The sequence below is a fragment of the Opisthocomus hoazin genome, chromosome 18 (genome assembly GCF_030867145.1).
Source record: "Opisthocomus hoazin isolate bOpiHoa1 chromosome 18, bOpiHoa1.hap1, whole genome shotgun sequence".
Taxonomy (NCBI): domain Eukaryota; kingdom Metazoa; phylum Chordata; class Aves; order Opisthocomiformes; family Opisthocomidae; genus Opisthocomus; species Opisthocomus hoazin.
The window spans coordinates 8466262-8493528 of NC_134431.1; the positions used below are offsets into that span (position 1 = coordinate 8466262).

The following is a 27267-nucleotide window of genomic DNA, read 5'->3' on the forward strand; positions in this document are numbered from 1 at the left end:
ACCCACTCACTGTCAACTTCATCCTTCTTCCGAGCTAGAAAGCTGAAAAGTGCAGCAAGTCAGCCAGAGTTAGGAGAGCGAGCCTCCAGCCTCACCTGCCGTGTAGCAAGGTGGATAATCACAGAACAAATCCATACGTCCCCAGCCCCAAGCAGGGCTTTGCAGGCTCCACAAAGTTGCTGCAGTGTGAAATAACAGAGCAGAGGTAGCAAGTAACCACAGCAGAGCTCACCCTGCCCGTCTGCCGGAGCACCCCTTGGGGCCTGCAGCTCCAGGCAGGGCTGCCAAGCCCCCTGCCGCGAGGGACAGCCCGGACCCCCGCCGCGCACCCCTCTGCAGAGCTGGCAGCACCCAGACCTGCCCCAGCATGAGGCAAATCTCTCCCGAGTCCAGAATTAGCAACATTTTAAGGCTAAAGAACTGCCCGTTCAAAAATGTATTTCTGACATATTTACTGCCTGTGTTTATTAAAGGTTGTATGCACCTCCAGAATTTTCCATAGCATTGGTTGGCAAGAGGCACGCCACGTTAAAACTTTCCTGATCAGCAATAACACACCAGAGTATTCTAATGCGTAAACAGGAGTCACGACACCGACGCTTTCAAGTAAGGACAGTTTATTTGCCCCTTTGAACAAATAAGGCAAGATACTTGAGAAAGATCAAACAAAACCTCCTGTATCAAACTCAGAGGAATGCAATAAAAGTTACTATTGCATACATATACAAACTAATGACCCAACACTATTATATACAAACAGCCAGATCTTACAAAATAGCATTTCAAGTCAGCACTTTATGCCAGTGTTGCAAATTTCTTTGTTACAAAAAAGTTAAAGCTACAAACTTCACATTTTTAAGTCTCACATGACTGACATCATCACCATCTCTGGGTCTTAGAAGCAAAGATAACGGTTTGTCCAGAACACTTTCAGCAATGCAGATGGACCCAAGGAGCACACGAAGGCAGCTTCACAATTAAGAAAGCATTTTGCTTTAAAACTCTGTTGGAACAGCTTTCCCTTAGGGTATGAGCCTTGGTCTTAGCCCACCCGGAGGACTCTGAGAAATGAGCAGGTACTATGCTCCCAGGCACTCTACAAAGGGAGCAAAAAGGGAATTATTTTCTCTAACAGATTGAAAATCAGTGAAGGAGAAAATAATTCCTCCGCATTAGAGCTCCAAGTGCAAGAAACATCATCAAGTCTCAGCCACCGCAAGCATTTAAGAAAGGTTCAAAGACAGCTAAGCCATTGGACGAGTTTTACTTATTTTGGTTCCTTTGCTGTATTTTAAGACAATCACATCAGCAGAGTATTTCAAGAGTGCTTACATTCAGTTACAGCAGTCACAGGTTGCATATTCTGTAAATAAACACCACCCTGTGGCGTTTCACCTAAAACTTGGGTTTTCTAATGCCCTCCGATCACTAGAAAGTTACCTACACAGTGCAGAGGTAAAACTACTCCCAGCAGAATCTGCTCGATCCACACCACAGGCAAGCAGTGCACAACTGACCGCGTCCCACATCCACACGCCTGTCGCACCAGAGGCGCTGGGCTAGCGCCATCCAGTAATAACACAATAACACAAGGTCCAACACTTGACCAGAGAACGCCCTCCTAAGCTGTGGGAGCTTCTTTGGTGCAAAGGGTGCTCACGATGTTGCTCGTAATAAACACGTGTTTAGGGCGAAACGTACTGCACAGATTTCAGACGAGCACTGTGCGAGCTCTGCTCTTCACTAGACCTCGCTGGAGAGACCGGAGTAAGGGATTTTAGTCCATTAACAACAACGAAGCGTTTAATTACTTGGTTTCCCGAATCCAAGATTTTCCCAACACTTGAGGCTATCCAATAGCTGGTTACCCCAGGATGTACTCTGGCCTCAGCACCCTAGGTACACGGCTCACCGCCTCCCTTTTCCCTCAGGGGTAACTGGTTTGCCGGTCTCCGAAACAGCCGTGTTCGCACTGCGTATCAAACCGAGACAGATCGACGCAACCAGATCTGCAGGGGGGTAAAAATGGCTTGGTTCCTTTCACAGCAATGGAGTATACCTGTTAACAGTGCCAAGACTCTGCTCCAAGGGGAAAAAAAGAGCCTACAGAGGCGTGAAATGAACACTTCACCTCTAGTAGCATTTGATCCAGGAGACACTGCTATTTAGTTTCATTATCTAGGTGATGTACCAAGGCCTGTTTCAGAAGAATGACATGGAAACTGTTCCCTCTATCAGAGAAAAATAAAAATAAATTGGTAGAAATGCTTGCTCTGTCCAAATATTTCATCATATGCTAGACACGTCTGAAACCACACAGCTCTGCTGTGACAGCCCACGGAGCAGAGGCACTGCTTGGTCTCTGCCATGCAGCCAGGCTCTTTGCTTCTCCTGTTTTACTCTCCGCTCGTCTGGTGTGAGTTCATCACACCATCCTCACAGTGATTGTACACGCTGGGGCATTTTTGTCGATTGAGCTATACTGGGCAGGAATGGCAGGGAAATTGAAAGAAAGAACACAAGAGGGGAAGAGGAGAGACTGAATCTCTTCCAGAAGGACATCAGCAATTGTCTTCTAATCCAGATCAACTCCACCTTTGCTCTACCACCATAAATGCGCACCTTTATTAATTCAACAAAGCCTTTACTTTCAGTTCAACTTCTCTGATGTGCTAAACCTTGCAGAAACATGAAGGATTGTGAAATTAAGTTTTTATTCAAGCACCTAACGACGTTAATCTGAAATGAAGTCTATAAAATATTTCATGAACTGTGGAGATTTTTAAGTCCTCTCAGACACAGCAGAAGTACCTAATTCCTGAGAGAGGTTCACACAACTCCCACCCATTCAAACGCTGCTTCCTTTTCCCAGCGCTCCACTGTCAGCAGGCTCTCCCTGAAGGACATTTCCAAACAGACGAAGGGGAATCAGCTCACCAACTGCCTTTTGGTTTTAAGTCGATGTGGATTTTAAATTACAGAATGTAGTTCCTGATGGAGGCACAACATGCTTTATCTACTTGTATTAATCCATAAAGTACACAAAAAGAGGACAGAACTGAGGTCTTGAAGAAACCACGCTTGCTTAAAGCACACAGTGTAAGGCATGGGGCTTATCACAGGCTTTTTAAAAAATGAGATAGAAGTTTCTTTCAGCAGGCTGGAACAGTTTGTACAGGTTCTCACCTGCTCTCTTCAGTGACCTAAAACCTACCAGTACCTTAACAACAGATACAGTTAACAGCTTGAAATTGAGTCTGTGCATTCACAAAGAAAAACAAAAACACCACAAAAGATGCAGCCGTTAAATACCACAATCCATATTAACTTAAAACAAAACGGACTACTGAAAGTTCAGTTGAAAAGAGAGTGAGCCAACTTTCATTAGCCTATTTCAATCCGTTCCTCTGATATAAAAACAGTCCCCCTAAAAACAGTAACAAAACTCCTTCAGAATAACGTTTTAAATACACGTCTAACGTTAAAACATACCATCAGGATTTTCCACTTATTGGCATTCCTGAGTTCACAAAGGCGCTATGGAAAAATAAATGAGCAGAAGTATTGCCCTCTATTTTGCTAGCGTATTTCAATAGAAATCAATCTGTTTAGTAGTCACAAAAGCAAGGAGCTGATTGTTTTGAGGATGGAAGAATATTCTACCAGTGGCTCAGAAGTTCTGCTGCCGCCGCTTCTTGGCTTCAATGGCATCAAGGATCGGCTGCCGCTTTGACTGGTACTTCTGGCGGATTTCTTCGATCTCCTGCTCCATCATGGGGTCCAGTGCTGAGAGCCTCCTCTGAAGTTCATCCACACTCCATGTCTTCAGCTAGCAGGGAGACAAAAGAAGAGACATCGGCATCGGTACAGCCACCACCCCCACATCTACAGGGATTTTGCTGCCCATCTGATGGCCACAACACGTCTTCCAGCAAGAGAAGGTGCAAGAGTTCTGCTCCAAACTGCTGCTCTCAGTGAGTGTCGCACAAGCCTCAGGATACTGGCCTGCTTTCGCTCATTTTACAGATACATTATATGCTCTGTTAGTGACAGTGTGAGTGTATATAACAACCAGTGTAATGTTTCTTTCCCCCATTGAGCTATTTTTCTAGTGCTTCATTTTGCAGGCTTAGAACGAAAATACTGTACTGAGAAGGAACAAAAGTGAAGTTCTCTTCCCCTCCCCTTTCCTTGTAACTAAACTTCCTTCTGCTAAGTGACAAAACGAGACAGAAGGGAACAGGAAGAAAAAAACATTGACAACAGTTGCATTTGGGAAAACAAAAGAAGCATTTATATACAATCAGGCCTAACCTCAGTCACGGTGAGGAATGCAGACTCCTCCAAGTTAGAAATCCCAGAACACACACAGCAGGTCACGTTGGGTCAGCCTCATACTGATACAATACGTACGTACAATTTGTATTTTACTGCACATGTGAAGATGTCAGGTTAGTCTGGACAAGCTTCTCTTCACTGAATTCCCTCTCTGCCTGCCCTTTGTTTAATTGGCTCTCTTGTACGTGCCAATTTGCTGAGAACTGGCAGAGAAAAGTTTTATTCTGTGATTAGAGATGTGAAGTCTCTGGGACAGCCTAGATTGTCCACAGCTACACCCTTTACATAACGTCGTAACTTGCAGAACAGACAGGATTTTGGGATATTGTTAAAAAATACAGACCCTGGAAGTGCTTCAGATGTTCAGCTAAGCACTAGTCCTTTTCCCACCCACCCACCACCGAGCAACCCTCAGAAACCCACAGGAGACACTGTTTTACAGCCCCTGCAGTGGGCTGGGGATGGCTACTCGCACCACCTGCTTTCAGTGACCACCTGCTGTGGACAGTAAGAACATGCAAAATTATCAGGAATTTTTGTGAACAAAGAAGTGTCAATTTTTAGACTTTCAACAAATGTCGTAATTGAGTGACTTCTCTTTACTTCAGTTAAATGCAAGTGATGCTGCTGTTCTGGTTTAGCTGTTTATTAGTCAATCCATTTCTGAACCAAAACACACAGTGAAACGCTTGCTGCCTATTGTAAGGTAACAACTGAATTACCGGCTGTTTAATGGCAGTTGTCTAGTTTGCGTCAGTCCTTAAAACATATGTAAATACGAAAATACGGAAATCCTGATCCTTCTTCCTGAGGTGGAGGAGATACCAGTCCCCAAATCACAAACTCATCCGTTAGCCAATTTCTCACAAGGTCTGTTGAAATTCTTTAGCATATTCTGCTCGTAAAGTATTTCCTAGCTGCAGTTAGAGGATCACGAATCCACCTTAATAATCTAGGCACACGCGAAACAAAACATTCCTTGCAAGGGTATACAGTCTTTCGGCCACTCCAATCAGGCAACTGCTCATTAGAAAGACAAAGCACTTCCTCCACAAAGATATACATTATTTATTCACATTAATGCAACTTTACCAGACAGCAGTTTAAGTTGATGCATGGCACCCGTTGCCTTTTCACACTAATTTATTATGGAGCAGGTAATTATTCAACATTCTCCTTCCTCACAGTCCAGGGAATTGAACAGTCAAATAAAAATGCAAAAAAGCAAAAAAAACATTAATTCAAGTACTGAACACATACACCAAGCAGCTACATCAGAGCAAATGGCTGTCAGCTCTCCCAGAGTACCCAGCGCTAGAATAGTAAAGGAGAGTTTTGGAACGGATCTAAACCACCTCGTTCATGGCTTAAGCCAACTATCAGGTGTCAGAAATCATCCTGGGGGTGCAGCCTTCATGGACACCTTTGGAGCATTCCCCATCATCCTCACAAAGTGCTGGGGGCTGCTTACAGCCAGAAACACATCGCCAGAGTTGGCAGACCAGAGGGCAGAGCCGATTTACAGCGGTGGTCTCTCCAGACCCTGAGAACGTAGCAGTAGGAAGAAAAAAACTGCCCTGTGAATGCTCTTGAGCATGACCTAGCATCATGGGACATCCTCCGTGGACACCGACACACAAAGTCTTTCTGCTAACTGTAAGCAACTGCTTGCCAAGGGACACAAGGGCACTGACAGTTCCTGGGACTGTGTTTGTCAGGACAGATGGCTAACAGCACGGAAGGTGCTCAGCGTACAGCTAAGTCTGGAGTGGGGAAGAGCCTACAGACATATATTAATACGAACTAATCGGGAAGCGGGTTACCTGCGCAGTCGCGTGATGCAGAACAAAGCAGCCTGGACTAGATGACCCACAGAGGTCCCTTCCAACCCCTAGCATTCTGTGATTCTGTGAGACTGATCATGGGCTAAACAGAATAGGGATGGTGGGAGAAGGAAGCGAGGCAAATCGATGGAGTGCAAAAACCTAAGGGCACAGAAACACATCCTGGGTGCGATGCTGTGTGTTGATGAGGATGAATTAATTACAGAGTTTTCATCTAGAGTAATGTCAGCGTGGCTGTGAATGCCATGCTGCTCCTCAAAGAGGCAGAGAAGCCAAAGGGAAACACTAGTAAAAGGTCTAGAACGTGACTGTTAACCATAGAAGAGCTGATGCGAGACTGACAGCCGTCCAGTCACTACAGCGAGCCAAGCGGCTGCTCAGTTGCAGAGGACGCGCAGCCCTCCACACCCGCTGTGCTCTGTCAGGCCAACAACAACATGAGCCCTGGGACCTGGCTGGGCTGCTACTCAGCTTGTCCTTCCACTTGCACACTCATCTTTGAAAGCAAAAACAAAGAGAACTGCTTAAAACGGGCCGGCCTCCATTTCACTGTGCTGCGCGGCATTTCACTGCCAGCCAACGCCACAGACAGGCTTCCTCCCAGGAATGAAGTTTTTAAACTCTAGCAAAGCTGTCTCTGCAGCGGCAGACTCCTGGGATACTGACATTACTCTCCTAGAGAAACGCCAGGGGCAAAATAAGAAAAACAGGACAAGGACAGAGCACCTCATGACAGATGGTTACTCAGGGTAAAGTTTCAGCCCTGAACAGCTGCAATTAGAGCTGGTTTTAGCCATGGGCTCAGTCCCACTCCTCACTTCTCCTCAGCATTTCTTCTGTTGTATGAAGTGTCTTTGTAAAAGCTATCTATTTTTGTCCACAATGATCAAATAGCTAAGACAAACTTGTAAAGTGAGGAATCTCATTTCAAATGTAAAGACTGATCCAAAATACATCTTCTAAGGCTGGTCAAACACATCCATCAACAGGGAGGGGTGGCAGTGCAGCGAAACTGTTGAAGCAAGGTTGCATGTGCAGAAAGCTAATTTTTAACCATTTAATTAACAGTTGTATTTGTATTTTTACTCCGGGTTTTGAGAACGATCTTAACTCTGTAAAAATGCCCAACTGAAGACAAACGTCAGAGGTGCAAGTGTTCACCTGAAAGCCCCTCGCCCACGGCCGCGCACGCTGTGCGGTGTTCTGCAGGCTGCAGACAGCACTGACACCAACATCTTGTTTTAACACGCTGACGATTTCTACCATACAATTCAGAAGGACATACACAATTATATCCTTCAGAAGGACACAACCTACGGCCTTTCCATGCATACGCAGTAATGATGGACAAATCAGGACCAGATCATCTGATACGCAGTTTCTTCCTGAAGGAGAAGATGTGTAAGCTATTCGTGACATGCCTTTGCCAGCATTTCGGACAGACTTGCAGATAACGACTCTGCTGAGCAGTGTTCACCTCAGCACACTGCGTCCGAGTTGCTGTCCTTTCAAATCAGCGTTTTAAAAATAGGGAGCAAAAGAAATACCACTTGCATTTGTTACAGTCAGGTAAAGTGTCACTGCAACATGATATCCTACTGAATGTAAATGAATCTGAGCAGCAAAAGAAGAATAAATAAAAGTTGTCTGCAGACATGTTAGACATAGCCACAGGTTTGATATTCAAGGGCACCATGGTCTGAAATTTATACCTATGCGGCTCTGTCCTGAGCAAGAGGCAGTCTAAAACCCTGCCGCACTATTTTTAAACAGACCATGCCAGATTTTTGTTTCACACAAGATCTACTGTAAAACACAAAGCCTAGAGCATTAGCTCAGCCCCTTCCCTGTCCCAAAAAACCCAAAGAGAAAACCCAAACTGTTAAAACTTTCTGAATCAGAAGCTGATGTGAATGATTTATCACGGTTCTCTTGGTACCACAGTCCTCATACTGAAGAGCACCCCTGCCTGGTTTTCCTACAGCGGGGTCTTGTAGCTTGACCAGTCTGGGCCCTAGCATCCTCCTCCGGTCCCTCCACGGCCCTTCAGCAGCACAAGGCCATCGACCTGGACCAGTCTGCACTACCGACATGAAGATGATGTCGTCCAGTAACCCCTGAGTCACTTCAGCTATCATTCTTATTTGTTCCTGTACCAAAAACACTGCCAGCAAAATCCTCTTGCTGCATGAATTATAAGCATCAAATAGAAATGAGCCGTTTCCCAGTAGCTTTCACACATTTCTCCCCCAACAAAGACTTTCGGCAGCGCACTAATTCACTGGCTGCACAGGAATCAAAAAATATTATCTTGGGGCAAGCGAAAAACAAGTTCCTCTTGCAACTTCCTTTTTACTTGCTGGCACTGAACCTGATCCTTTGATTTAGCACAAAGCCTTTTCTCTGCATCTTTTCATGCTATCCGGGCTTTGTTTTCAGATACCGCCTTAGAAGCCCTGCAGCTTGTGCCAGACACGAACCCTCCATCTCCAGGGAGGGGAGGCACTTGTTCTACCATCATCTTTCAAACATGCAGATGGAGTCTGACTTCTGGAACAAACCAGGAATATATGTGACACTGGTGAGATGGGGTTACTTTCCTCACAGTGAAAGTACTTGAACGGTTTTGCAGAAGAGGGATATTTTCAAGTCTTCACACTACAGGAAATTCTACAAACAAAATTAGGAAGTTGTTCTCTCCTTCCTTAGCCCTCTAGTCATACCCCTCTACCGTAATTTCTGAGAGTTGGAACACTTGTCTTCCACATGCTCACACAGAGTGTTTTCTGAATATCCTCCCACCTTTACCACCAATAGCCTGTGGCTTTTTAGAATGGAAACAGCAGCAATCGGTCTGCCTTCCACTCAAATATTCCAGGTGGCATTTGATGTTCAACATAACTCGATGTCAAACTTCTAAGTTTTAAATAGGCTTTAGAAAAAACTGGCTTTAGCAATTATCACTTCGTAAGGGGCAGTGGGAGTTTGAAGACTAAAATACAGAAGTAATAAAATTGCAGCTTCCCACGCTACACAGGGAAATAAATTCTTAGTGGAAAAGATATGAGCTAGATGGGAGCTAAAGAAAAAACAAATTAATTGTCTGTTTAGCATAGCTTTTATTGTTATATCTTCCTTTTCTGCCTAGTTTTATGCCACAATCTAACAGTTCGTGATTGCACGCCCAGCGATCAAAGACTCCCAAAGAAACTCAAGACATCTTGAATCATATTAGTATGAAGAACAACTCCTCATTTACTTGTGTGTATTTAGATACGCAAAATCTAAACATGGCTTCAGAAGGGTTTTTATCCACACTAAGTTATACAAGCTACACTAAATATTAAACACCAAATAGGAATTTTCTGCTAGAAATAATGAAAAAAAATTACCTCTGTAACAGTGTAGCAACAGACTACTTTGGAAGAACAGAACAAAATCAAAACAACCAACTGGGGCTACAATTGTATGGAAGCACATCAGAGCCCCTCACAGGAGGCTATCAATTATCACACTCGACATCAGAAGTGGATATGTACCAGAGGTAAGTACCAAAGAATCCCTACAAATAGTCTATTAAGTTTTCAGATGTCCTTTGGGAAGGGAGGCTCTTCACGGAAGAGACTAATTAAATTTTTGCTTCACTTGACCTCGGCTATCAGCAACGCTATCAAGCTGCTTCCCTTCCGATAAAACCAAGGGCAGAACCACACGTCCTCTCCAGGATCCTGCAGATCAGTTTGATGTATATCCACCTCAACTTCTGAACTCTTCTTCTACCACCTCCTGAAGCAGGGGTTTATTTCTGGGAGCCGATCACCCATCGGATGCCACTCGCTGCGACTATTTGTAGCAACCACCTCGGAGTGCAACCCAGCCTGCGGCAGGCGAGAGTGCATGGGTGCTACAGAAGACTACAAGACAGGGAGAGGTGTCAGATCTCAAAGATTCATGAATGTAAGCTCTGACAAGCATAAGAACAGAGATTATTCTGGAATTAGCCTTCTGTAACTTGAAAGACTGGTTAAACACAGTATCAGCTAAATGCTTGTATCAAATACACTCTAAGTGAACAGATTACTGAGTAGTACTATGCACTTCTTTTAAAACAGCAAAAAAAGCATTCCATTTATGTGGCCAAAATTAAACGTAGAAGGTGATTTCTCACGCTAAGCAGTGCTCCAGACTTTAGGTCTTCCAAACAGTGATACAAATTGCTGTCGGAATAGCACGCCATTTTTTTCCTTAGTATTTTTCCTGAAATGCTGGCTCAACACCATTTGGCATACTTTCAATCACTGATCTAAAAATTAAGTGCCTTGTTGTCATTTATGTTTCTAGCATAAGGAGGCCTCAATGTAACGTGTGAGCAGGCATTAACTATTTATCCACTGGAAGTTGTCCAGTGCAAGTGACACAAGAATCTAAAAACCTACAGGCACGTACCACCCGCTTTTCATCATGATTGTCAGGTCCCTACAACTTCACAAATCTGTGAAGAAGTCATGCTACAGAAGAGCTACAGTAAATCAGCACAAACCCCGCTGCCTACACAAACATTAATTATCCTGATTTTCCTCCCCTTTTAACATTAGCATGTCAGTGAAGTTTCTCACTGTTATGAAAGCAGTGGATGAAATGCACTCACTGTGGGATTTCATGCAAGATTAAAAATACAGATATTAATCTTTCAAAGGATTTAAAAAATAAGTCTCAGCAGCACAAGCTTCTGCTTTTAATGCATCTTAATTATTTAGGCAATGTGGTAGCAAAACACATCATGGGCTGCAGCATCCAGCCCAAGTCAGAACAGCACTGCGGCTAGAACTTCACAAAGCAGGTGAACAGGCTCTGGGATCAGTGCACATCTGGAGACAGCTGTTTCAGGCCACCTCATCTGGACAGTGACGACTTCCCACAAAGAAGCAACACTCGCGTTTCAACTACACCAGCCTACGCTCTAGAGGCCAGGCCAACTTCAGTCAGTGCAAGTCAAGCAGTTGGAACAGCTCACGAGTACAATCACAACACGACATTTTCTGGAGGACAGACAGACACTAACACCCACTCAGCATTTGATCCCTAGCCAAACAGGGGAAAAAAGTATTTCAGAGAGTTGTACCAGTGGAGTCCCTGGCCCTTCCCGGTGACGTGTTTGGGCTAGCTCTATTTTACTTTCACAAATGGAGTTTTATGGCTACTGAGAGTGAAACACCTTACTGCTACAATACCAGTAAGAATCCAAGATATTTTCTGTGTAGCTCTGCTTACTTGACGAAAATCAAGGTGCATACCAGACCATTGTGTCTGTATTATTCCGACAGAACTACAGGAAGGCGATGCATGTCATTCTCTGACCTGCTCTGCTCCCTGCCAGACACACTGTGAAGATCACCTCTGAAATGGAAACTTCCCTCTGTCCCGCATCTGCGGGAAGGACGGCTGCCAAGACGTCTCTTCAGCTTAGCAAGGCCTCTCTCCAGCTGCCACAGCCTCTGGGGAGCTGCCCCTCCACTCCAGTGACGGAGCCTCACTGCGCCGGTATTTGATTTTCTGATTTCAGGGGGTCTAAAGACTCTGTGTGACAGCAAAAGTGTGCGAGTGTGCACACGCATTCTAAGTCCCACTCCACCCTCAGGATCTGTCTCTTCCATGGCAAAAGCTGCCATAGTATTATTACTGAACTATCTCTTATTTAAGGGTGTATTTACACCCATCACATTTGATCCTGCTGGTTCAGCAAGCACCGTCCTCAAGCATAATTTCAGTAGCCAATTCCTGTGACTGCTACGGAGGAGACACACACACCCACGCTTGAGATGCACAACTGCTCCTTCACCAGCTAAGAGGCATCTCTGCTTGGCTTTCTCACCCTCCCCGCAGTTTGGAAGTTTCCCCCATTTCTCCAAAGTCTGTAAGAGCCAGGGGGGAGCTTTGCTGTTGGCAAGATGTCAGAAAATTCCCAATACAGAAACCAGTTTCAGAGGATTACAGCAAACACCCAGATCTCCCTGGCTACTCTGGCTACCCAGAGGTAACTACGCAGCGATTATGCAGAGCGGTTACCCACAGAGCAGAGAAGATTGCACAACTGCGGGAACACCGTAGCCTGCATCAATAACGCTGGCATCCCTGAGCTGCTCTTAGCCAAGAACTGCACTTTGTCAATCCTTACTGTAATCCCTAAAAGGCTGAAGAAAGTTTTGGTGTTACGGCCAGCACAACCATATAACCTCTGCAACACTGTTGTTATCCTCAGCATTGTACAGAAGTTGTATTAAGCAAGAAAACCCAGCCAAAGCTCTACTCATTGATAGGAGTGGTCATAAAAAAAGTTTTTTTTAAAAAGCGCAACGCATTTTAATCTTCTGAGCTCCAAGATTACATTTCCTTTTTTAGCCTTAGTATCAATTATGAGTATGAATAACCTTATTCACTTCCAACATCATCCCAGTACCGCACACGCTTTATCTAAACAAAGGAAATGACAAATTACGTCAGTGTTATTCTGCAGCACCAAACTTCAAGGAGTCCAAACCTTCAAATCCTTTAGGGACTTAGAAAGTGGCTGACTAATCCTGTAACCACAAAGACAAGTTATCTTACTGGTTTTTTTTTCAGTAACTGAATTAGAAACCAAGATGAAAGGTCAGCCTGTCTGGACAAGCAAAAAAAAAAAAAGCCACTCAAAAACAGCAAAAAAAGAGCATCGCTTGCTTATAAAAAAAGGTTGCCAGAGATCTGATTAAGGAAAAACACAGAATTTTTTTCCTACTCTAAGTGATTATGCTTTAATTTCCTTAAGTAAAAATACCAAAATACCTCTGGACATGCTAAAATAAATCATGTCACTGGGCTTTGAAGATCTGGCTAGCTGCACAAATAGGCTGTAAATTACGCAGCTGACCAACTTGGGGCTTTTTTCTTTTTTTTAAGAAAAGCAATCTGTCAGAGAATGCTAATTCCTTTAAAACAAATAAAATTTTATATAAATCTGAGAGGTTGAACTGAGTTCTTCTAGGAAGGGTACGTGGGTGTGTAACGGAGCTTCCTTCCAACCCAACCTACCCTTTCCTCCTCTCTCCCTTGCTCCTAAGGGCTCTACTCACCTAAGGATTAACAGCTCACTTCTTTATTCAGGATCACTTACCCTGAACAAAGCAGAACTCCTAAGGAAGTAAAAGTAAGAATACCTGAAGTAAGAGTGATTCCTTCATACAATATTGCTCAGTGTACTATTACCATGAAACACAAACTTAACTGAAGTGGCAGCCAATTAGTTAATGATAAATTAGTATGTGAATGCAGTCTTCCGTTAATAACGTGGAGACGTTCACTACTGGTATATTAGCATCATTAACTTCTCCGAAGATTTCACACACTTAAATCTGCAAAGTACAATGAAGGCTTAAGACTGTGCCATCCATGGTAAGGAGGCATTATAGACAGGCCAAAGTTGTTTAAAACGATCTGAACATTTCAGAGTATTAGCCTTTATTCAACAAATGTTTTTAATTTGAGTCTTCATCTCCCAATTTACTACTGACTCCAGGAGAGCTGCTGAAGGGGGTCTGTTTCCAGGCAGACCATACCAGTTCCTTAACTTGTGTCCCCAAAAGCAAGGCTTGTCACAAAACCCCGGTCTGCCCCTGCTCTGCCTCCCCTCCTTCACTGAGGGAAAGGAAGCGATAGCCACAATTTGAAGGCAAGGGAGACAGGAGAGAGAATCAAAAGCTTTCAGAGGAAAGACTGAACTGCAGGGATTGCCAGGGCATTTTGAAAAATGAATAGCAGCACAACCTTGGGAGAGCCTGTCGCCTTTAAAACCGGGGACACACGTTTAGTATCTCAGAGGCAAATATTTTTTGCAACAATCTCCCAGTGAGCCACCTCCATACAATCCATGTCACATGAAGCTGCACGCCTCACCATACAAGGTTCTCCCAAGTGTTCATTATTACTCGGACATCTACTTATGATGATTCTGCATGATGGCAAGACACAAACCAAGAAGGAATTAAGCACTTCATTTCTGAATAATATTCCTTTCAGACTATATCAGTCTGTGTATTACGCTACTCTTCCTTGAAGGTCAAAACTTGGGTTTTGAAGCCATCTGGTCACCGAGGTTACTGAAATAAAAGCTACGGCAAACCTCCCAGGATGCCCCAGCCGTCGGCAGCAGCCATGGCCAACCACAAACTGCATTACCTTCTCTGTATGAGCAAGACCTCAAACATGTCTCACACATGATGCAACTCCCCCCTGCAAAGCCTCCTGGTGAGGCAAGCAGGGAGACACCCAGTCATTACATGCATCAAGTAACACTGGCAATAAGCAATATCTAGATTTTTCTGCAGGTTTTGTAGTAGTAGAAGAAGAGGGTGCACAAAGGCAAATACTCCAGGTCTGGAAGTCAGAGCTGAGACAGCTTTGCTCCTCCACAGTACATCATTTCAGGCACTTATCTGGCTGAGACCCTGCCCATTGGAAAGTATTCACAGAGGCCTGATGCAGACTTTATCCCCAGGCGTTTGCCTTATGGTCCAGAAACTCCATCCTCCAAGAGGCAATCCAGAGCACCTATATTAGGCTCCTGATGCAAAGAGTCCCCGAAAGATGCCCTTTTTGCTACAGATGAGAAAAGCCTGGACAAGCTCGTCTTTTTAAGCTACATTACCCTTTACAAACATTTGTAGTGACAGATGAGTTGCAAGAAGATTTCTGAAGCATTTCAAATAGATCTCATTTGAGCAGCAGTGTTCTTTCTTTAAAGGAGATGCTGTGCCAAGAACACACCCAGCCTTGAAAACAGATCTCAAGGCATAACAAGGCTCAAACAGGTTTTCTAAAGAATTCAGTATGCTCACAGATTTTTCCAGTATCACAACTTCAATTATTAATTCCTCTTCCCTTTCTCCCAAAGCAGAAATGCATGTTGCAGCCTGACCTTAAGCATACAGCAATAGTGGAACAAATCCCATGATCAAAGGCCCTGGACAAAATTCTGTTAGTTACTTAAGAGTACATCCACAAAACTTTCAGTCAACGTCTCAACTGATGAAAAGCTACCGTAGGAAAGAGGCCTCCACGATAGTCCAGGGTGTTGAATTCACAAGTCTGAATACTCTCATATAAAGTTGATTTCAGGTTACATTATTTCAGTCTCCATTAAGGGCTATGACCTAAGCAATTCAACACAAACAACAGCAACCCATTTTACCTCCCACTCACCGCAAGTTTCATTTAAAAGCTTTATGTCACAGAAGGCCTGCTATATACAAAAATATAGCAAAAAATGAAATTTTGACAGCAAGTTGTGGCAGTAAGTGCTTTGCAATCAATGTCAGTATGCACCAAAGTGAAAGCAGGTGGTGAACGATGACCCTGTTACCAAACGGAAGGCAGCAGAAATCTATTCTCTTCCACAACAGATACGACAGTCAAGCCACTGAATTACCTTTTCCAACTTCAAATATTGCTAACAAATATTAAAAGCAAATGTGGTATCTTCTGGTGGGTGTTTTTTTTGTGGTTATAAAAGGAATTTAGAAAGGTTTATTAAATCTACATACATACAGCTTGTTGTAAATCACACTGGTGGTTTGAAGCAGCCACAAATTTGATGAGGTTTGCAGTAAGGTTCAGAGTGTCTTCCTCATGCAAATGTTCCAGAAGATTCAAGACCACTTAACAAACAATAAAAGAGATAAACAAGCTCTTCCTGGGCTTATTTTTAAAGTGACTGTATGTTTGATTACATGGTGACAAAATGAACCATTTTTCCTTAATAAAGATGTCACAAATTAAAAGTATTTGCTGGGAAGGACGTCCTAAATATGCTGAAAAGGTAATGCTTAAAAGAAACACAATTAGCAGAGCTTTAAAAATTCTTGGCAGATGGCTGCAGAAAAAAAAAAGGAAATCCATTTAAGGGACATCAATGTTATGAATCAAGGCAGGTGACATTTAAAACCAATGAATAAAACATCACAAAAACCTGTCTCTTCTTATAAATCATACTTTACAGTAGAAGTTACAGCTAGGTCCTACACTTCCTGATCTCCTTCAATTAGCAGGAGATATCACGGGGGTACGGTTTCAGTTTTGAAAATTAACGGTTGTCCATTCTGGACTACCTTGTGTTATCAGAAAAAACATATTCTTTTTATTCGAGTCTGGGTTTTCTTTTCCCCCCAAATTATGGTCTTAATGCTCTCCCATTGAAAGAAAGCTTTATTTTTGATTCAGCACAGCACAAACAAGTACCTCAAGTTTACCTGTTTCCCAACTAGGAATCAGCCATAGTTCCATAGGGCCTAGACAGGAATGTCTATGAGCCATCCCAAATCTAACTACATCTCTCAGACTAACGAATGCCATAGCAAATAAGTTCACTTTACAATCAAAGTAAGACTACCGGAAAAAATCAGTGCCCAAGAAGTAATTTTTGTTCCAGCCACCACTGGGAACAGGGGGAGTTCATGACAGATGAAAGGAAGAAACATTTGAATATAGAAATCCCTGAAGATTCACTCAAAGTGTTTGGTTTAGTCTTTGAAAAAACATTATTGAAAAAAGCTCTACTTTAACCAAACCTTTTTTTTTTTTCTTCTACACAAAACTATATATATTTAAATGAATTTCTGGAACAGTCAATCTTCATTCATACAAGGATCAGAGTAACTTGTTTTCTTAGAAAAGAAAGAATGTATTGCAAGTTCCAGAATAATTCAACAGAAGTCTCAAGATTATTTGATTCTCAAATAAGCTCATTTAAATGACTTGCAAATATGCACACTCTAATAAAGCTTTTTTCGCTCCTGTCCAAGTGAATAGACCTTCTGGAGTCTCAACAGCCAGCCTGGATTATTCACTGGAGTAATTTGGATGGGAGAAAGGAGGAATAGAAAGATTAGCGCAGAGACCTGCATCTGACACCTTTACCAAGATGCTTAAAAGACATAGATAAAAAGAAGATAAAGCTCAGAGGATCACAGTAGAGTCAGGAAACGCTATAAAATGATAAACTATAAAAAGTCACACAATAGCAGCTTGCCCATACGATGCAAGTACTTTTCTTCTAGCATCTGCCTTATCCATGTACCCTCAGCATGCCTTCTTCCTATTGCTAGAAAAGACCCAAACACCAATTAAAAGAAAAAAGAGCCAATTATTTAGCCTGCCAGCACTTTCAAAGGCTGCAACCATACAGAAAATAGTCCCAAGTTTTTAATCGATTGAACTTTTAGAAGAACAAAAGGTAGTAAAGCTATAAAGCATCCATATTAGATTGCTAATAAATGGTGTCCAAATGAATGTTCAAGAGAAACCAAAGACACTGATTCTTCCAGGTACTGGCAGACAACAAGCTGTTCGCAAGACAAACGACACCTTCACAGGCAGAATACCATAAATTAGAGACTCTGGTCATTGTAAAGCAGAACTTGTTTACGGTTATTGATAAGCAATAAATCACCCGCCCTCTAACAGTTCCTCCCTATAAATCACTTCCAATGAAAGAAACAGATGGTTCCAGTACACAGCCATTCTTCACCACAGTCCTGAGCTGGGAGAAGAAATACACTGTGCTGAGTGACACCCATTTATAACCGCAGTCGCTCTACAGCGGCGCAGGGAAGCCGCAGGGCGAGGCAAGAGGCATCAGGCTGCGCACCGGGAGATGCCCGCTGCAGCGCTGAGCAGCACGCCGAGCTGCGGCATGCATCCGCCGCTGCACCTCCCCGGGTTGGACCCAGGCTGCAGCAGCCCGCCGCGGCAGGCATTCTTACCGCCCGGACCACCGCTGGCACGCATAAGTGGGCTCCGAGCTGCAGGCATTGTCAGGCTGGTGCCTACCACCAGACTCAAACACACAATGTCATCCTAGCGTGGTCTGATTTGCTTTGCAAGAATTCAGCTCTCTACAAACTTGCAGTAGGAACTTCAATCTCTTGCTATCACGCCAATACCTAATTTGCCTGACTAGAAGGAAAAGGATTCACACTCGTGATTTTGCTGCAAAATAACAGCCATTTGTCCAACTGAACAAGCTGAAGACACCACTTGCCCAACACACTTTCCTTCTCTTCTGGTAAAGATACCAGAAGTGGTTTTACCTATTTATTTTAAAAATCTTTGTTTCTAATATACTGTTTCAAACTACAAAGGAAAAGCATAGGAATTTGGATGTTAATAAAAACAGTGCATCCCAGATGAAAGCAGCATAATGAAACTTTGTTTCAGTAAACAGAAAATTATATTTTTCTTTACTACTTCAAGAAAAAGAATTATAGCTCCACTCAGGTAAGAGGAAGGCTTGCTTCATTTATGTTATACCTGTAAAAAAGAAAGATCTAAGCAGTAGCTGTTAAAAGCTCTGTCTAGAAGCTCCTTACAGACAAACAGAATACCACAGTTTCCTACCGAGTACGTATAAATGGACATACAGTTATTCAAAGTTATTTAAAGGAGGCTGCAGTTGCGATACCAGCTCTTGCAGCGCAGATAATTCACCAACTCCAAAAGATGTCAATATACTTTTAGAAACTGGGCTTTATTAAAATTTAAGTGTTTTCTTGATGCTTTGCCTCAATCATTTGCCAGACTCTTGCTTTGTCTCTTCTCTGCACAAACTGCAATCGGAAGTGTGAAATACGTTTCTATTGCTCACTCCCTTGTCCCACCGGCGTGGTGAACCATCCAACTCCTACAGCTTTCTGCTCCGAGGAGCCCCTGGCAGGACTCAGCGTAAGGAAGAGGAAAGCTGTCTGGAGGCAAGGGTTTCTCAACGAAACCAAAGGTCACAGTAAGCAGCCTACAGACACTTTTGAAACAACGATGCCTCATTTCAAAATTAGTGCATTTTAAGGAGCAGAATCCACAGAGCAGTCAGATATTGACAGCAAGCTGTGGCCCAAGCACTTTGGAAGCAACAGGCTAGACTGGAAAGAGACCAAGGGGCAATCATGCCTGACCAATCTGATAGCTTTCTACGATGGCATGACCAGCTGGGTAGATAAGGGGAGAGCCGTGGATGTTGTCTACCTCGACTTCAGCAAGGCTTTCAACACAGTCTCCCATAACATCCTCCTAGGGAAGCTCAGGAAGTGTGGGCTGGACGAGTGGTCGGTGAGGTGGATTGAGAACTGGCTGAATGGCAGAACTCAGAGGGTTGTCATCAGCGGCGCTGAGTCTAGTTGGAGGCCGGTAACTAGTGGTGTCTCCCAGGGGTCAGTACTGGGCCCAGTCTTGTTCACCAACGACCTGGATGAAGAGTTAGAATGTACCCTCAGCAAGTTTGCTGATGACACCAAACTGGGAGATGTGGTAGATACACCAGAAGGCTGTGCTGCCATTCAGCATGACCTGGACAGGCTGGAAAGTTGGGCAGAGAGGAACCTGATGAGGTTCAACAAAGGCAAATGCAGGGTCCTGCACCTGGGGAGGAACAACCCCATGCATCAGTACAGGCTTGGGGTGGACCTGCTGGAGAGCAGCTCTGCGGAGAGGGACCTGGGTGTCCTGGTGGACGATAGGTGGTTAACCATGAGCCAGCAGTGTGCCCTGGCTGCCAAGAAGGCCAATGGCATTCTGGGGTGCATCAAGAAGAGTGTGGCCAGCAGGTCGAGGGAGGTTCTCCTTCCCCTCTACACTGCCCTAGTGAGGCCTCATCTGGAGTACTCTGTCCAGTTCTGGGCTCCCCAGTTCAAGAAAGATGAAGAGCTACTGGAGAGAGTCCAGCGGAGGGCTACGAGGATGGTGAGGGGACTGGAGCATCTCTCCTAGGAGGAGAGGCTGAAGGAGCTGGGCTTGTTCAGCCTGAAGAAGAGAAGGCTGCGACGGGACCTAATATATACTTACAAATATCTGAAGGGTGGGTGTCAGGAGGATGGGGCCAAGCTCTTTTCAGTAGTGCCCAGCGACAGGACAAGGGGCAACGGCCACAAACTGAAGCAGAGGAAGTTCCAGCTGAACATGAGGAAGAACTTCTTCCCTCTGAGGGTGACGGAGCACTGGAACAGGCTGCCCAGGGAGGTTGTGGAGTCTCCTTCTCTGGAGATATTCAAGACCCATCTGGACAAGGTCCTGTGCAGCCTGCTGTAGGTGACCCTGCTTCGGCAGGTGGGTTGGACTAGATGACCCACAGAGGGCCGTTCCAACCCCAAACATTCTGTGATTCTGTGAGACTTTACTGGAAAGTGATCTGCAGCTGTGGGATCAAACCCAGCCCTTCTCCAACTCCTGTAACTCAGCAAAGTCCTTTCCCTGCCCATCTCTGCAGAGCAGACGGTGAGGTGGAGACAGGAACAGTTGCTTGTACAGGAGGGCTCTGAGTGTGCAGCCCTGACAAAAGTGGCAGCTGATCAGAACCTGCATTCTTGCCCTTAATTAGAGGCAATTAACACCACCTGCTCATCCTTCCTTCTTTTGCCCTGAAAAAATTTCAGAAGCAAGAGTCCTCCTGTTTGCAGGACAGTCTTCCCCAGCAGCAAACAGATGACACTGCGCACTGAGAAATGATAAAGCCTGTTCTGGGACTGAGGGAAGTGACACCAACCCGTTCCTGTCCAAAGCAATTCCCATCAGCAACCAGCAAGACACTCCTCCAAGGGAGCTCAAAAGATGCACCAGTGTGGAGAACGGCACTCACAGCACGGAAAGGGAAGACCTGAAACACAGGTTTGCTCACAGCAGACTAAGCATGATGAACCCGTGAACAGAGGCCGCGACAAGAGCCAGCTGCCACAGAAAGCTGCGAGATTCGCCGTGTCTACTTCTAGTTCTGCGAACCCTGACACTCTCCAGGATACACAGTAATTTTATTTTTGTAAGGAAAAAAGTTCTGCTCCAAAGTTTTTCTGCTTCAGTGAGAAAACCTGCGAAAGCAGAATCTCTTCATTAAACCAAGGAGTGAGAAGGAAAGACCCAAACTACTGACTTAATAACTGTAGGAAGACGAAAGGTCTGATTCACCGAGACTTCGCAGAGGCAAGCAAATCAGGGTCTTCCCAAAGGAAGCAGGATACTTCTCAGGAGAGAGACAGAAACCTTGCTCTGAATGTCAGCTTCCTCCCCAGAGCTGCGGCAGCAGGACGGAGATCGCCAGTGCAGAAAACAACTGCTGATGGCTGCAGTTCTCAGCTGAGGTCCTGCAGGAGAACAGCAACACTTTCCTTCAAATCCTCAGCCATCACCTGGTGTTCTCCCAGCGAAGCACAGATAGCAAGAGCAGCTAAAGACAATGTAAAAGAGTCTGTACCAGTTAAGCTCTTGACAGGCTGCCTCACACAGGCAGGAACGGCCAGCAGACATACAGGTACTGGAACCAAAAAAAGCCTTGGAGCAAACGGCTACAACTCCCTTGTGTAAAGCTTGCTGGAAGACTTGATGTCCTGCAGTACTCCTGCTGTAGTGTTTGCTCAAAGTTCACGTCCTATTTGACTCCACATCCAAAACAATACACTAGGATACTTCATTAGCACAGACTCAGAGATACAAGAAAAGATATGAATTTTAGTTACAGCAAAATCAAAGCTCAACACTACAGGTATTAAAAAACCAGCAGTTGCATCACGATGGCAAAAATTGAGACTGACAGGGGCACTACTGCCCCTCATTTTCCCCAGCGAAGCCACACTCCTGCAACAAAACTGAAAAGGTTTCAGTATGATCATAGCTACCGTAGACATGAATGGACGGGACCTGCTAGTTTGGTAACAAAACAGACTTTTGATAAAATGGTTAGTGATATAATACACAACATTCACGACTGGATGATCCACAAATATTTACTACAATAGGTTTGGCAGGACTGAAGGACTTTCAAGCAGAGACAGCATAACAAAAAGTGATCCCGCTTTGGCCACAAGTGATATTAGTGCACTGACCTGCTCAGAGCAGTTAACAGGCTCTTAAAACAGGAATAAGCACAGGGTTTGTTGTGTCTAAGGGCAGGAAACACTGCACAATTAATTTTGCCATGTGTTACAGTACTACTGCAAGATTAAAGTGAAAAAATCTATGACATTGTCTAAACAAATCTTCTACCGTTATTAATTTAAGTCTGTGCAACAGTATGTGACTAATGTTCACTGGCAAAATGAAATTCAGCTACAAAAATTCTGAGATCTGATTATCGCAATTAGGAATTCTACATACAATGCAGCCTGCCCATTAACAGCCTACCCCTGCAGCACTTTCGTATTAGAGTTTCTTACAGTCTATCTAAAGCAAGAATTTTTGCCCATAATTAGTATTTTTCCCCCATGTTAAATAAATCATAGTGTTCTTGAAAACATTTTTTCATAATCAAGCAGGGCTTAAATCTTTAGAGATTCTTGTTCAAACATGAGTGGGGATAAACACTAACACCATCAGGCATGGACTGATCAGTTAATAACAACTTCTACCTCAGAAATCCAAGGCTGGAAATATGCTGGGTTTGTGCGTATAAACCAGGACCACAACCAGGACACAGCCAGAGCCTCGTGTTTGGGAGGAACGGAGTTCATCGCCTTTTGGAAGAGGATCTCTGGGTGTTCAGCTCTGCAGTGGATGGGGCTGACTCGGTCTAACCCTTATCTAACATGACATTGCCATTGCGATATAAATAGTGTCTTATTTGCCTGCTTCAGAGGAACAATGTTAGTCAAGAAAAGGTCAAATGGTTTTGCCACTGGGGGGGGGGGGGGGAGGGGGAAGAGCAAGCTTCTTTTGTAAATTAATATTGCCCTTTATTTTTTGAAGCTAGGAGACTCCAGGTGCCAGTCACATAGGAGGAAGAGGAACACAGAAGACATGGCGTATCTGTCTATTCTGCAGTAGCACAAAGCAATATTTCAATCATTTCTTCAGGCCCAGGAGGAACCAATATTCATCCAGCATCTCACTGATCTCATCTTTACTTGAATCCTGCAAACTCTGTAGACAAAGTCTGCTCAAACCTGTCCACTTTGACAATGCAGAAATTAGTTATAGATGCTGGCAAGTTTAGGACAGAGGTACTTGTCACACCTACTAGTGAATGTATATTTTCTTATTCCACAATGCTTAATGCATTGATGTTTGCAACTGATCATGCATTAATAACCATGACTTTTACCCACAGCTAGCCAAATTGATCCATTTTTAGCCAAACAGGAAAAATACCTGATTTTAAGTCTCTGAATACACTAGACAACCTGAGGTTACTGCTACTAACCCTCAGATAAGCACTACACAAATACCCACATGTATTTATTAAGGTTGCTTTCAAGCATTTTTCTTGTCCTACAGGAAAGAAAGCAGCTCTGTTACAAAATCTGCACGCAAGACAGGCTGGTAGATTCATATACAGTTGAACTGGAGAAATACATACAGCTGGGAAGCGAAATTTCTACAAATTACTACATGAAGGTGACCCAAAGCCCGATTTATTGCCAGCTTTTATTGCTTGCTTTTATTGCTTCCAGCGCACTGGTAATCTACGCACACAGCAATACTTCAGTACTAATGGAAATCAGTAAACAAGGTCACGTGCGTGTCAAACAGTCACTTTGCACATTCTAAAAATACTTGTAGGTCCTGTTTGTTAGAATGGCCCCGACCTCTCCTTGTGTCATCCATGCTGACCGGGTGCAGCCTGCACCTACCGCTCATGGTATGCACGGTGGAATACATCCTACTCAGTCAAAATAAGCGTAATTGCTAAACTTGTTATCAACCAAATTAGAAAGTAAAATAATTACAGTGAATTTCCCCTTGGGCCACCTTCTGCAGACTACAAAAGACTTCCAAGATACCCCAAACCAGCCCATCTTTCCTGGGAAATACCATACACTGACAAAGAATTGTTCAGCATTAAATTAAGTTACATCATGTAAGGTGAATGAGATAAACGGAGTATCTGACTTGACTGGAATCATGTGTTTGGCCCACACCCTGTGATACAGAGGCAGCTTGTAGGTTATTTTTGCAAAACATGTTTATGCAGGGACTTTAAGCCTTCAGGCTAAACATAACATAGTGCAAAGGGCTACAAGAGAGAGCATGCAGTGGGTCCCCTCAGCTGACCATCCTTTTCAGTCTAAACAAGAAAATTTGAGATGCAGCAGCAAAGACAACAAAATATATTTAATAGCAGTAGTCTATACAATCTGTAAAAAGAGAATGAAAGGCTCCAGCTATTATTCCAGCCTTAGAGTAAGCACCTCCTCAAGTCGTTACTGGCAGAGGGATTTTGCTTCCCACACTGCTTTGTGAAGGTGGAGTGAGTCTCCCCGACTACTGAATGCAGCGTGACAACCTGAATCACGGGCAACACGAACAGGCGTCACGAGGGCGCACAACGCACTTAAAGCAAGAAGTGCTGCCAGTGAAGCATCATTGAAAGAAAATGCAGTGTAGGGAACCGTGTTTAGCAGAGCATGCATCTTCTGGCTTTTTGAACTCAAACTAGAAATTTTCCACTTTCACAGAAAAAAATAAATCATTACATTTATGTATAATAGATCTTCCTCTGGACTTCTGAAAAGTTCCTGAAAATTCTGAGCACACGAATCTTAGCTAGGAAGACTGAAATTGAGGATTTGAAAGAGAAATGAAAAAAAGCTCAGTGTTTATATAATAAAACAAAATCCAGTGCCAAAACTTGACAAAAACACAAGGAAATTCAATGGTTCTAACACTATACATTCAGGATCTGCATTTTTCAACTGCCATCTAGAATTCTACTTTTTAATTTTAAATGTATAATGTGGAAGTAAAGCAACATAGCTTGTACCTTCATGTCCCCAGGCTTTTTTATTCATTTGTTCGTTTTTAAACAAGGAAAGTATACAGATAATGACTGGTTATGATTACCAAGAAATACCTAAAGAAAACGAGTTTTTCAAAATGCCCCATCCAAATGCATTAGCAATTAGAATCTTCTCAAGTTTCCATTAGTCTGTCAAAACAAGAAATAATCTTAGAACAGCTCTGACTAGAACTCTTAAAGATTGTCACATTGATTGAATTTCAAACTATAGACTTACAAATTCGTAGTCTCCATCCTGTGGTACTTTCCAATCAGATGAATTTTTTGTCTGGCCAGACACATTCTTCCCAAAGCTATTGATTTGATTCTCCTTCTCCTTCTGCTCAAAATATTCAAGGAATGATGGTTTGGCTGGCTGCATCGTTTCATCCCTCCCTGGAAATATTAAAAATAAAAAACCCAGTTGTTTTGACAAATATATTTTTGGTTATACTGCTTTACATCATGCCCAAAAGTGATTTTATTTTTTTAGCACATACTAAATCACGTAGTACTGCTAAAGTACTGTTTTTTCTGCAGCTTTTCAAATATAAAACTGACTGTACAGTGAGAAAGCTGTAGAAGGGAAGCTTAAAGCCCACCACACAAGTGACTACAATGCTGGAGGCCTTAGCCTCTAGACCTGCAACCCATCCATCAAAGCACACTTCCAGGTAACGAGCTTCAGGCACTGAACGCTAGAACTGAACTGCTACCAACTAGAGAGGCTGGGGTTTTTTCATCCCAGCCAGTTGCATGCACAAAATAAACAAAGTTCCAAAACTAAACAGCGTTGTTGTACAAGCAGAAACTCATCTTTATATTTATGAATGGAATAGTACAAAAGCCAGGCTTTCAAAGACCACATCTACCATACAAACATCACATAACTTGCCTTGGTTAGAAGTAGTCAAGTCCTACATTTCTTGGGTAGAAAGGATTAACTAGTTTTTAAAGATTCTCATTTTCAGTAAGTTTTCTACTTTTCTTTTTGTAATTCCTCTGAACACACTTAGTGGATTACTCAAATAAAACAGATTAACCATTCAATTCCAGACTGTATTTCAGAAACTTGGGGTAACAAGAAATGGGGTAAAAAGAGAGAGAGGAGTCAACAACAAGCTAGTAAAACAGGGTGCCCAGATATGTTCGGTAGTCGGTGGGATTAGGGATACGAGCACTTACGCATCCCTTCTTCCTTCAGCCATCACACCATCCGAACCTCTGCTCACGCGAGTTAAGTACCATTACATACACATAAATCTAGCAACCCATTCAGCAAACAGGTTTCAATCACTAAAGGAAAAAAAGCAAGCTTATGAGTGCCGAGATCAAAGCAGATCCCCAGGGCTGTTTGGAGAGTGAGGAGGTGGCCTCCATGCAGAGCCATCCAGAGGGACCCCGACAGGCTTGAGAGGTGGGCACATGCGAACCTCATGAGGTTCAACAAGGCCAAGTGCAAGATCCTGCACCTGGGTCGGGGCAATCCCAAGCACATGTACAGTCTGGGGGATGAAGGGATGGAGAGCAGCCCTGCTCAGAGGGACCTGGGGCTGCTGGTAGGTGAAAAGCTGGACACGACCTGGCAATGTGTGCTCGCAGCCAGAAGGCCAACCATGCCCTGAGCTGCACCAAGAGCAGCGTGGGCAGCAGGGCAAAGGAGGGGATTCTGCCCCTCTGCCCCGCTCTGCTGAGACCCCCCCGGGAGTCCTGCATCCAGCTCTGGAGCCCTCAGCACAGGACAGACCTGGAGCTGTTGGAGCGGGGCCAGAGGAGGCCCCAGCAATGATCCGAGGGCTGGAACCCCTCTGCTGGGAGGAAAGGCTGGGAGAGCTGGGGCTGCTCAGCCTGGAGAGAAGGCGGAGGGGAGACCTGACTGTGGCCTTTCAGTACCTGAAGGGGCCTACATGAAAGCTAGAGAGAGACTTTTTACAAGGGCACGTAGGGACAGGACAAGGGGTAAGGGCTTTAAAGTAAAGGAGGGCAGGTTTAGATTAGATAGAAGGAAGAAATTCTTTGCTCTGAGGGGGGTGAGGCCCTGGCCCAGGTTGCCCAGAGAAGCTGTGTCTGCGCCCTCCCTGGAAAGTTTCAAGGCCAGGCTGGATGGGGCTTTGAGCAACCTGGTCTGGTGGAAGGTGTCCCCCAGGGGGTTGGAATGAGATGATCTGTGAGGTCCCTTCCAAACCTCTATGACTGATTCTATGAACGGAGACAGCGTCAGCTGTAGGGTGGCGACAGCGCAATAGGGAAGGAAGTGATGAGCAGCGAGAGGATGAACATACTGTACCTAGCAGAGACTCCATAAAA

The 27267-nt window shown here is 44.0% G+C and overlaps 1 protein-coding gene across 4 annotated transcripts in view; it reads right to left on the reverse strand.

Annotated features, from left to right (window-relative positions):
* Positions 1-534: 534 nt before the first annotated feature.
* The window catches only part of STK4 (serine/threonine kinase 4), a 49085-nt gene continuing 22352 nt past the window's right edge, over positions 535-27267 (reverse strand). For 2 of the 4 annotated variants that reach the window (XM_075438636.1, XM_075438635.1), the window contains 2 exons: positions 25199-25356; positions 535-3829 (listed from right to left, as the gene is read on the reverse strand). In XM_075438636.1, the coding sequence (XP_075294751.1) occupies positions 3671-3829; positions 25199-25356 (317 nt within the window). In that variant the 3' untranslated portion in view covers positions 535-3670. The remainder of the gene's footprint in view (positions 3830-25198; positions 25357-27267) is intronic. The other 2 variants (XM_075438638.1, XM_075438637.1) reach the window with 1 other exon arrangement.